The sequence below is a fragment of the Bicyclus anynana genome, chromosome 9, assembly GCF_947172395.1.
Source record: "Bicyclus anynana chromosome 9, ilBicAnyn1.1, whole genome shotgun sequence".
Lineage (NCBI taxonomy): Eukaryota > Metazoa > Arthropoda > Insecta > Lepidoptera > Nymphalidae > Bicyclus > Bicyclus anynana.
The window spans coordinates 8,420,102-8,432,415 of record NC_069091.1 but is presented as its reverse complement, the minus strand read 5'-3'; the positions used below and the strand labels follow the sequence as shown (position 1 = coordinate 8,432,415).

The 12,314-nt window shown below is 38.1% G+C and overlaps 1 protein-coding gene across 5 annotated transcripts in view; it reads left to right on the top strand.

Moving 5' to 3' along the window:
- LOC112045039 (WD repeat and FYVE domain-containing protein 3) overlaps nucleotides 1-12,314 on the top strand; it is a 51,588-nt gene that overhangs the window by 26,769 nt on the left and 12,505 nt on the right. For all 5 annotated transcript variants that reach the window (XM_052883659.1, XM_052883657.1, XM_052883658.1 and 2 more), the window contains 17 exons: nucleotides 133-311; nucleotides 872-1,050; nucleotides 2,236-2,438; nucleotides 2,963-3,147; nucleotides 4,081-4,339; nucleotides 4,774-4,913; nucleotides 5,180-5,280; nucleotides 5,458-5,555; nucleotides 6,144-6,373; nucleotides 6,443-6,548; nucleotides 6,823-6,972; nucleotides 7,419-7,637; nucleotides 8,047-8,198; nucleotides 8,422-8,549; nucleotides 9,275-9,509; nucleotides 10,146-10,372; nucleotides 10,622-10,875. In XM_052883659.1, coding sequence (XP_052739619.1) covers nucleotides 133-311; nucleotides 872-1,050; nucleotides 2,236-2,438; nucleotides 2,963-3,147; nucleotides 4,081-4,339; nucleotides 4,774-4,913; nucleotides 5,180-5,280; nucleotides 5,458-5,555; nucleotides 6,144-6,373; nucleotides 6,443-6,548; nucleotides 6,823-6,972; nucleotides 7,419-7,637; nucleotides 8,047-8,198; nucleotides 8,422-8,549; nucleotides 9,275-9,509; nucleotides 10,146-10,372; nucleotides 10,622-10,875 — 3,045 coding nt within the window. The remainder of the gene's footprint in view (nucleotides 1-132; nucleotides 312-871; nucleotides 1,051-2,235; nucleotides 2,439-2,962; nucleotides 3,148-4,080; nucleotides 4,340-4,773; nucleotides 4,914-5,179; nucleotides 5,281-5,457; nucleotides 5,556-6,143; nucleotides 6,374-6,442; nucleotides 6,549-6,822; nucleotides 6,973-7,418; nucleotides 7,638-8,046; nucleotides 8,199-8,421; nucleotides 8,550-9,274; nucleotides 9,510-10,145; nucleotides 10,373-10,621; nucleotides 10,876-12,314) is intronic.

Below are 12,314 nucleotides of genomic sequence, written 5' to 3'. Positions count from 1 at the left end.
GGCGTAGTGATATGTGTGGATGTATATCTAAACTTTTATTTCTTTATAAATATTCGATTAAACTTACTATAATGTAGTTATGTTTATTAGACGAATGGATATTGTCATAACATATTTTTCTTTTTGCTCTAGGTATTTGACTTCTTAGTAAAACTATTAACGCAAGCCAAGAAAAAGTCATCAGTAATATCTCTAGAGGGCTTGCACCATTGTCTCAACAGAACAATACTGTTCCTATTGTCGCGATCTACTGATTCCATCGCAGACCAAATGTCTGTGCTTGAGGCTTTGCACAAACTCACTACTAACAGGTAAATTGCATTAAATTGCTCCTTCATCTGACATATACCATTTCTTAAGTGTTATCAGTAGAATTTAAACTGTTTCACTTAATTTTGCATTAGATTTTCGCCAAAAAATAGACAGTTAATTTAAAACCTTTTAGACTGTACTGACTGTGGAGAGCCTGTAATTACTCATCACCTTTCTCGTTTTATAAAAGCTCAAAAATTGTCCTTCATCATATTTTCTATATTTATATCATGCGAAAAGGTGTTCCCAGACGTCATTTATCTTCATGGCAACCTATCGCAAGAGATACTAAAATTTGATCTTAAATACTGTTTTTCGAAAAATTGCCACAGAGCTAAGTGAGAATACAAATAAATTACGGTTCATACTTGAACGGTTGAGAGCCATGACCACGAAAATTTTCGGGATAAAAAGCCCATATTCGGCTATAAGGTCCAATTTGTCAAATTTGATTCATTGGCTTAACCGTGAATAGGTAACAGACAAGCATACCTACATTTATAATTATATTCGTATTTCTATGATTGAATTTTGAGTTTAGTTAATTTTTTTTCTCCAGGTTATTAATATTCGGCGCAGGGAACCATGAGTTGGAATTCGTGGGTAGTTTGACGTACTGTTTGCTGCAACTGAGCGCGAACATGAAGATAGCGCTCGACTCGCACATGCGCACCACGTGGCACGTAAACCCTAGCGGAGATCTGGAATCCAGAGACGACAAACTTACTGCGCATCAAGGTAATAACATTCCATTAGTAGGTAGGGTAGGGTTAGGGTTTCAGGGTACTTACCCTACCTTACTCCCATCCTACACCTACGATACCATACACTACTCAACCCTACCGCTACCCTATTCTTATCCTACCTCTAACTTTACCTCTATACCAATTTTATGTTAAATTGGTCCAGCCGTTCTTGAGTTATAAATAGTCTAATTAACACGTCTTTCTTTTATATAATAGATATAGATAACATAGATTTCAGTATTATACAGAAGACGTCTTTGTTTTACACGAATTGTTCGTATAATTTTCAAACCGCGTGCTAGGTCATTAGCCGTACAGCTCATTACACTATGCAAACAGATACATCTCGTACTTACCTGCTCGTCTCCCGCCGAAGGGAAGTCGAAAATTCACCGCGATTTTTGTTTATAAGTGAATACTACGAGCGTATATCGACATAGTGATAACTTTTGTGCAGCTTAAAGAAGTGTAAAAAAAGTGAGAAAGTGTACCTCGGTTGCCATTTTACTGATTTTTTAATCATTTAACAAACTGCTGCTTTGCTGCTTGATCATGTCCAGTTCAGGACCTTGTACGATCTGGCAGACCTTGACTTGTAGTCAATTTTCTTTAAAGAATCCGAGAGCATTTGCGTCACAGATTAAATTTGGAAAAGTGTAATTTGCTAGAAATATGTATACTTTATTTGAAAATACTTACCCATTACTTGATCGGACCAGGACCCACAATTTGTAGCGTATTTTTCATTGTTGTCATTGGCCTATTGTTGTTCATCATCATAATGTCAGCCGATGGACGTCCACTGCAGGACATAGGCCTTTTGTAGGGACTTCCTAATATCACAATACTGATTGACCAACACTGCGCTTTCTGGAGCGGGGCCGCCATTTCAGCACCTTGGGACCCCAATGGCCATCGGCTCTTCGAACTATGTGCCCATTGCCGCTTCGCGACACGTTGAGCTATTTCGGTGACATTGGTTCTTCTGCGGATCTCCTCATTTCTGATTCGATCACGCAGAGATACTCTTAGCATAGCTAATTCCATCGCCCGCTGTGAGCCTTCTTATGAGGTCCATGGTTAGCGACCAAGTCTCGGAACCATAGGCTATCACTGGCAACACGCACTGTTCGAAGAGTTTTGGTTCAGGCACTAAGGAATTTATTGTTGTTATTAGGTCGTAATTTAATGGCCGGCGCTGCGAGGCGTGTATGGGAAGAGTTGTACGCATGCAAGAAGCCGGCTATCGAGGAAGTGTTCAAGATGACACTAGTGCCGCCCGCCGGGAACGCCCGCGCTCCAGACCTGACGGCGGTGCGGGAACAACTCAACGAGAGCGCGCATAAATTGTGGATCAACTACATCGATACTGAGAGAAAGGTAATCTTATCTTGTACTTTAGACTCAGACTAAATTACATAAGGACCTGCCTCGCTAGACATTACTTTTCTGTCAAAGTGTATGGTTAACGATCTAATGCGATTATAAAAACTGTTTCTATAGTATCGATGTTTTATAGTTGTAATCGTGTTCGTCGACTAAAGAGCTCCGTAGTAATAAAATTCAAAAAATGACACAATTTTGTTAGTGAATTTGGGTGCGCTACTAGTCCTTATGTTATTAGTCTAAGACTTTACATAAATGTACATAATCGAGCCCTCGTCTGCGCGTTAGAGGGGAAGTATGAAATATTACGACTCGTGTGTCGATTCCATCTTTGTTTAAAAACTCTGTTCTCGTGATTTTTAAAGCGTCTTCGTATTTATTGCCTTTCTAAGAAAACCGTTTGGAGCACATCCCATTGGTTGAATGTTTTTGTTATTATACACAGGCATGAAATTGTTTTTGTGTTATTTTATATGCTCCTTTACTATTACATTTATTAATTAGACATATTAAAACAGGCAGTATATCGAGTACCATGGGAGCTTCACAATCAAATACAATCGAAGATACAGAAAGTGACGGGTGGTCTGACCCGACTCGCCTCGCGGACCAAAGTGAAGAAGGAGGACGCCGCCAAACAACGTCCGCACCCGCCGCGTGACCACGCGCTCGCGTACATGCAGGACCACGTGCAGTTGGTTAGGTGAGATTTCATATTCCAATGGGCCCTCTTATGTACAGGGTGCTCGGGATTTCCTAAAAAATTCAAGGTGTTGACGAGTCCACTTATAGGAGCCCAACTGCATAACTAAAATTTTACGAACTAAAAAAAGTAATTCAAATAATTCCGACTATCCATTTAACACACGCCTTTATCTATCTTTGCATTTTAAAGTTCGTCAAACTTGGCTACGTCATAATTATAACGATGCGTATTAGGGACACATTTTAAATTTACAAAAGAAACCCCCGAAAAGAAGTATTTACCCCGAAAATATTAAGTTTAGAATACATGGTCCTTGTTTTTAAAATTAATTAATAAAACATTTTAAATTAATTTTTGGTAAATAATGTAACCCCAGCGTTATGGGAAATACTCCCGAGCATCCTGTATTTACGAACGGACGCCCGCTAAGACCTCCTTAATATGGCCCTCTCGCAAAATCCGTCCGTAGCAAACGTCTAATAATTATAAACTACCTCCCTGCAAAATGTTACCAGCGGACGCCCGAGACTTCGTCCGCGTGAAAAAAAGTTTATTACAAATCTCTCCGGTACCATGATTTTTCTAGAATAAAAAGTAGCGTAAATGTTGCTAAATAACCCTATCTCTATTAGTTAAAACCGGTTCAGTCGTTTTACAGCCCGGACAAATAAATAGACGAACATTATAAAAAAGTTTGTTTGTTGTTTGTTGTTAAAATCGTGTAAATAGCACTTGTTATTGTTATTTTTATATCACAGAGAGACACTTCATTGAGGTTTCTGTTCTGTTTATGTTTCATTATTTCAAGTAAGCTTATTTTACAAGCACTATCGAAACGTCATGTTATAATGTTATGGTGATAAGTAAAGTCGAAAACTTGGAAAGTACCGCGGTTCCAGACGCGCCTTGATATAAAAAAAACTTGTTCAGACAAGCGTGGGGAGTGCAACTAGCAGCGGCTACCAACACTAGCGCACACACCACGCGCTACGTACAGGCTGAATGGAGCAGCGCGTGGCGGGAGCTGACCCGTGAGAGGGGCCTATGGGGCCCTACCCGGCCCTCGCCGCTCGACAAGTGGGCCCTGCACTGCACTGAGGGCCCTTGCCGCATGCGCAAGCAGCTGCGGCGTAATTACGCCTTCTATACCCATTACCCGTATAGACCGGAGCTTGAGCGGCCTGATAATGTAAGTTACTATAATGTATTTATTAATTTAAGCATCCATGCATACACTGCAACACATTTATAGCAATGTAGTTAGAAAAAAGAGGTAGATAGGTTATACGCGGACCGCTAGTGGCATTTTAAAACTATGCTAATTAGCAAATCTGAGCTCAGTCGCCGCATTGTCATCGCGCCGACAAACTACCTACCTGGAAATTTCAGTTCTATATAACCTAGCGTTGAATACACATACCTCTAGGGCCTTTAAGTGTAAGCCTCAGGTGTAAGCCAAAATTCTCACCAAAATTGTGATATAGGAATAGAATTCAACACTAACTAAATGGTAGCTGTTATTTAGACATTCATTAATGCATAATAATAATTCGGTAAAATCGTTAGCGCCTTTTACTATGTATTTTGTCTTTCATCTTATGGTTTTTTTTCATATTAACACAGAAACAATTGAAATATAAAGTGGCACAAAGTCTGGACAGTAAAGAGTACTACAGAGTATATCAACAGACGAGGATCAATTTAGGAGAAGCGGATAGTATTGAGGCATCAGAAATTGCTAGCTACGAGGAAGAAATACCTAGGTAAGATTCCAGTAGTCAAATGTACTCATCGTTTTGATTTCAAAATCAAATTCATAGTCCTGTTTAACACGACTTCAACTTGCTTATTCAAGTAATACACTTTTAAATTGTTCCCATAGTAATGTTTAATATCAAAATTTTTACGATTAGTTTGAAGCAAGATATTTATGTATTGTTGTTTTCGAATCATGGCTAAACTTATTAGTTAAATAATGATATTTTTGTACTTGATGAAGTTATAATTAAAGTTGTTGTTGGTATTGCAGCAATAAAGACTTATCGATCGATGTCAGCAACGAGTCCGGTTCGCCGTCAGATCTTGTCAGCAGCGGAGTCGTGAGTCGCGGCACCAATCAGTCCGCTGAAGGTAACGCATAATATAACTCTTCATCGTGAACTAAACTATATGGAGTTTCTACAAAGCTAAGAAAATCAGGAAAACACTTTGCCTGTTTACTGAAATTTAGTAAATCAGTACTGAACATTTGAGTCTTTAAACTTTGGACATTTTCATTATTAGGTCACATATTGACTTTTTTTGTAGCCAACGAAGACGGTCCAGATGTTGAGGATGAAGATGAGCAGCAGTCTCCTCCTCCTGACAATCAAACTCTTCTTAGACTACTGGAGCACCATGAAAAGGTAACCACACGAAAGATAAGCGCAACATTCTTCCATTTATAGTATTACTACACAAAAGTTAAGTATAGTACGCTGTCAGTTTAAAATTTTAACGTAAAACAATAACATATACATCAGATATAGATTAAATTAAGGAATTAGTATATTGGTTCTAATTTGTTACGGAGGTGAACTTCAGTCAACAATTTGGAAGTCGAAACTACAAAATATGTAACACCTCTAAATTAGAAAATTAAAATCATAGTAATAGATTGACCAAATTATCACAATGAAAACACATTTTAAACAGAGGGTCCGCTCGAGAGTTTTACTATTTTAAAATTAACTTGGCTCTCTCTACCAAAATAGACTATAAGACTAGAGTACCAATCCTATAAAATTTCCTATATTTTTTTTTATAGCAAGTATGTGGCAAAATTCTAAGCTGGGCCTTTTTCTAAGCCACATATCGCAGGGCATTCTGTTATTATTGATCCATTGTTTGTGCGGAAAGTTAAGGCATAATATAGTTTAGAATTTTATAATGTGATACGTAGCATTACTTAAAAATAGAGATATTTCTTTCTTTTCTTTCAATCGAATTTTCAGATCTCCCACATGTTCCGTTGTGCGCGTATCCAAGGTCTCGACACAACTGAGGGTCTCTTATTGTTCGGGCGTGAACATTGTTACGTTATCGATGGGTTTACACTGCTCAAGAACAGAGAAATCCGCGACTTGGACAGTTGTCCCGACGATTATGAACCCATACTACCCAGTCAAGGGATACAAAAGAGCAATCAAAGACAATGCTCCAAGTTTTTGTACGAAGACATCAGGTAGTGTTTATTGAAGATGAAATGAGTATTGGGAAGTATTTCAGATACTTATCAAGTTATTTTTTTTAGGGAGGTCCATAAACGGAGATATTTGTTGCAACCTATAGCTTTGGAGGTGTTTTCTAGCGATGGTCGAAATTATTTGTTGGCATTCCCTAGAAAAGTGCGAAACAAGGTAAGATACTATTTTTCTCATTCATGATTAAATTCAACGCTATTGGAATTTGTTTATTATCTTACATGTTTGTGCTTTTACAAAAACATATTAGTTTGACTTTATGAGATTGTTTCAAGGTCGTGCCAAATATGACAGTCTGATGCTTAGACGACTTTTGGTTTTTGACTTGCCTAAGTGATGTTTGGGTGTTAACACCTTAACACTACAAATTAGTGTTTGTTTTCTTTCATCTTTTCTTTCTTTCTATATTCAAAGCGCACGTATATTGCAGGTATACAGTAGGTTCACAGCGCTCGCTACGGGCATGTCGGACAGTGCTGCGGGCTCGGTGGCGGGACAGAAGCGTGGTGTTGCCGTGGAGCAGCCGGCCGGGTTGCTGGCGACGCTCATTGGAGACACCTCGGTGACGCAGCGCTGGCTGGTACGTACTACTCAGAGAATTGAAGAATCTTTGATTTATATGAAAATACCTTAGGCAAATCACATAACGCGCGGTACAGATTTGTGGTGTTTTAATGACGACCGGGAGATTCATTAATTTTTAGTGAAAGGCGCATAGTCCGCACCACTATTGCACGAGCGAAGAGTCAGTAATGCAGCTTACATTTAAGTGTTAAATGTACATTAACAACAATTGGTGCATTTATTAAAAATTGTTGGAGTAATTTTTGAACATAGATAAATAATAATTTGTAATCTGAAGGCATTTAATAGATCTACGAGTACATCTAAATTGTTGACATCTTGTCCAGATGTTTTATGCAAATTAATGTTATTGATTTATTGATATTTCACAGGAACATATAAGCAAAGAATAATTTTAAATACTGCAACTTACATATAACTGTAGAAAATATATTGTTTCAGAGAGGTGAAATATCAAATTTCCAATACCTGATGCATCTCAACACACTAGCTGGTCGCTCGTATAATGATCTCATGCAATATCCAGTTTTCCCCTGGATTCTAGCCGATTACGACTCTTTGGAATTAGACCTTACGCATCCGGCTACATTTCGGGATTTGGCGAAACCGATGGGAGCGCAGAGTCCGGATAGATTAGAACAATTCAGGAAAAGATATAAGGTATTATTTATTAAACAAACTCTATTTGGTCTTTGCTTTTTAATACCCTCATATTTGGTAGTGGAGCCCATGATAGTTATGATTTGACCTTGATACTTGAGCCTATGTACTTGCGAAGCGGGTACATATTAGATTTGGTAAATTAGATGATAGGAACCAAAGATCACCCTTTTAAGTCGGCATTGGTGACGTACATAGACTGCGCATGGCTAGACATGCATTTGGATGGTTTTTTAATTTGGTTTTTAGGTTGCACATTAAACGAAACCAGCAATGTTGAGGGCTAATAAATAAATAGTAGAGGTACTCAACAACATGACAGGTATCTCTTATGTTCCTCTGCAGTGCTCGAATAAATCCAAAATCTCAACTACAACCTACCTAGTAACCTACTTATGTTTGTTTCCAGGAATGGGATGACCCACACGGCGAAACGCCGCCGTACCATTACGGCACGCACTATTCGTCTGCAATGATAGTTTGTTCATATCTCGTCCGAATGGAGCCTTTTACGCAACACTTCTTAAGACTACAGGGAGGACATTTTGATTTGGCTGACAGGTATGATACTATAACTGTTGACCTATAATGCGCATCACAACATTTTTCGCAACGACAGAAAGGCAAATTTCGACCAATAGCCGCGGAATTGAAACTATCAAAAACTATTATTATTGGACATTTGTTTTTCTCGTCTTAAGATGCCGTAGTATATCATAGGCCTATTAGGAGTGGTTATTGATATTTTAGGTTATATATTGATTCTGATTTGATGAAATTGTAGAATGTTTCACTCCATCAAAGAGGGTTGGAATTCAGCGTCGCGGCACAATATGGCCGACGTCAAGGAATTGATACCGGAATTCTTTTACTTGCCCGAGTTATTGGAGAATTCCAACAATTTTGATTTAGGTAAGTCCTTTACATACTTGTATATAAAGTCGATGTTCACATTTTAAAACGCATAGTACTTATTTGCCACTTGCAGGTTAAAAAACTACAGCCATTTTGAAATCCTACTAATATTATAAACGTGAAAGTTTGTATGGATGTTATGATGTTTGTTACTATTTAACGCCGTAACTACTGAATCGATTTGGCTGAAATTTGGAATGGTAATAGGTTTTACTCTAAATTAACACATAGGCTACATTTAATCCCAGAAAAATCCATGGTTCGCGAGGGATTAGTGAAAAACTAAATTTCACGCTGACGAAGTCGCGGGCGTCCGCTAGTAATAAATAAAAAATGTATTTGAAATAATTTGTACTGTAGGCAAACCGTAGTACAGGGTTTTAAAATATACAGGTGCTGATAGACTTGATCATTCGACTGTTACATCACTGAAAAATGCGAGAACATCTTAGCGAGCATTCTATCGAGTGTTCTGGTGAGCATTCTAGGTGAGCGTTCGCTAGAATGATCAAGATATGTGTAGCAATATTTGGCTCTATGCTTGGCTCGGCTCCTGGTTCAGTTCGACAAATATGCTTCGACAAATACAAGTGAATGGTCAAGTCTTATACGCACCTTACGATATCGCTACTGAGGCTGCCGCCCAATTCTCTCTGTCGTCATATCCCCGCAACCCTGTATCGCGTGGCAGATTTGCCTATAATAAAGTGGGTTGTCGTTAGGTTGCAAGCAGTCAGGAGTGGCGTTAGGAGACGTCGTGCTTCCACCATGGGCGAAAGGCGACCCCCGTGAGTTCATTCGTTTGCATCGCGCCGCGTTGGAGTCTGACTACGTGTCCCATAGACTGCACCATTGGATTGATCTCGTGTTCGGTTACAAGCAACAAGGTCAACCTGCTGTGGAAGCTTGCAATGTATTCCATCACTTATTTTACGAAGGGAACGTCGATATATACAAGTAAGTTAAAATCATTTTAATTGAGTAATATTTCAAAATAGGGTCTATTAAGTAATCATTACCTCCAAGTTGTGTGCATTTTAAGAAATATCACGTGTCTCAAACGGTGAAGGAAACCAGAGAATTTTCTTAATTCTCTGCGTGTGTGAAGTCTGCCAATCCGCATTGGGCCAGCGTGGTGGACTATTGGCCTAACCCCTCTCATTCTGAGAGGAGACTCAAGCTCAGCGGTAAGCCGAATATGGGTTGATAACGAAGTTATCATCATCATATTGTCCAGACGACCTTTCCAAGTGAGGACTAGCAAACTGATCTTCAGTCTCTTTGTAAAGCCGCGTTTTACTTCCTTCATAATATTTTATCACCACACCTGGACCACCCTATCTCAATATTGTTAAAACTATTTGCCACCAACAGTCTAGTAATCATATACATTAATTATATTATTGACACTCTCGAGAACAATTTCTAAACATGGCTCAACAGCGAGATGGGTCTGTAATTCTTCAGAAAAGTGTTGTCGCCTTTTTAGAAGAACATAACCACGCTCCTATGCTGTGTTTTTAGTTCTGCTGCAATTTTGTCTTCTGTGATATTTTTGGCACACGGTTAATAAATGAAATTTCTCAATTTCAGCATTGATGACCCCTTAAAAAAGAATGCAACCATAGGCTTCATCAATAACTTCGGCCAAATACCCAAACAACTTTTCAAAAAAGCGCATCCAAGCAAGAAAATGTCGCAACGAAGTTCGACAATTTTGGACCCAAACAACATAATACCATCGCAGGGAATCACACCACCAGAGAAGTTATTCTTCCACAATCTAGAGAATTTGAGGCCTTCACTACAACCAGTTAAAGGTATTGTAGGAATATCCATTTTCAGTCTCATTTACCTAAATTGAAGCCACACCCTTATGCCTAGCATCATGGACATATCTCATGAAGATAAAAGACATTGTCGACTAATAGCGATAGAATCGAAAATATCGCTTTCTCTTTCGTTGCGATTCTCAGATGAATTAAATAAATTCATCCTAAGCCTACTGGTCTTCAAATTCTTGGAATATGCGAATGTACTCACTTGTTTTTTTAAATTATTTTTTGCAGAAGTCAAAGGACCGGTCGGTCAAATTTTCTACACCGATAAAGCAATCCTAGCTGTAGAACAAAACAAAGTGTTGATGCCTCCTACGTACAATAAATACGTGGCATGGGGCTTCGCTGATCATTCGCTAAGGATTGGGAACTACGATAACGATAAAGCTATATTCGTATGTGAGACAGTCGCGCAGGCTTGCGGCGAGATAGTCGCATGCGTTTGTCTGTCGGATAAGACTATTGTTACGGCTGGAACGAGTTCGGTAAGTTTTGTACACGTTTCATTTAATATTTAACTACTTACGATTTGTTTTTTAGGTTTGATCACTGAATTTTTCGGCCCAATATATACTATGCACAAAAATTAAGGGAGCAGAAAAAAAATCCAAATTTTTGGGGGATTTTCAACAGGCTGTAACTTATACAAAAATGGTCGTACAGCAAAAAAATAAAAAGCAAATTGTAGCTCTAAGTGTTCAGTTTTTGGATCTGAGTTTGAAAATTTTTTTTTGAAAATATTTTTCGAGTAATCATAAGAAAACCACCGAAAAAAAAATTTTCGAAATTTTTTTGGTTTTTTTTTTAATCTATGGACGTGGAAAAAATTTTTTCGACTCAACCTCCATATGGACCGGATAGCTTGTTTATTCAGATTTAATTTCGTTTTTTTTAAATCTCGATACGAGCATTTCTCGCTGAGATATCGATGTTTGAATGGAAAAAGATCATTTTGTCTTTGATTACCAATATCTCAGCAACCAATGATCGCACAGAAATTTTGAGGTTGGTTTCAAAAACTTGAATAAACTCTCTACAAGGATTGGCAATTGAATTTTGAAAAAAAATTTTTTTTTCAATCATTACATGAATTTGAAAAAGCATCCAAAAAAGGGCTTTTTGTCGTTTTTTGGAAAATCAAGCGCCCAATCAAAAATATTGCGGAAACCACTGGCGTTAAGTGTGCCTTTTACTGTTCAATATACCCACAAAAACCCTACAAAGTTTCAATTTAATCCAGCCAACCGTTTTTTTTTCCCACTTGATCGAATTGTTGAAAAAATTAAAGGAGCAAGAATTTCGCTCTGAAAATGTCATAATTTACGCTTTTGTGCTTGCGCACGTGTATGTGTGTGTTCCACAGTATTTTGTGACTTCAAACTCACTCTCCGAAGATGTATGTGTGTGTGTGTGTGTGTGTGTGTGGAAGTGACGAACCACAGGATCTCAATCTCTGATAAAACCACACACATACATGTGCGCAAGCACAAAAGCGTAAATTATGACATTTTCAGAACGAAATTCTTGCTCCTTTAATTTTTTCAAAAATTCGATCAAGTGGGAAAAAAAAACGGTTGGCTGGATTGAATTGAAACTTTGTAGGGTTTTTGTGGGTATATTGAACAGTAAAAGGCACACTTAACGTCAGTGGTTTCCGCAATATTTTTGATTGGGCGCTTGATTTTCCAAAAAACGACAAAAAGCCCTTTTTTGGATGCTTTTTCAAATTCATGTAATGATTGAAAAAAAAATTTTTTTTTCAAAATTCAATTGCTAATCCTTGTAGAGAGTTTATTTAAGTTTTTGAAACCAACCTCAAAATTTCTGTGCGATCATTGGTTGCTGAGATATTGGTAATCAAAGACAAAATGATCTTTTTCCATTCAAACATCGATATCTCAGCGAGAAATGCTCGTATCGAGAT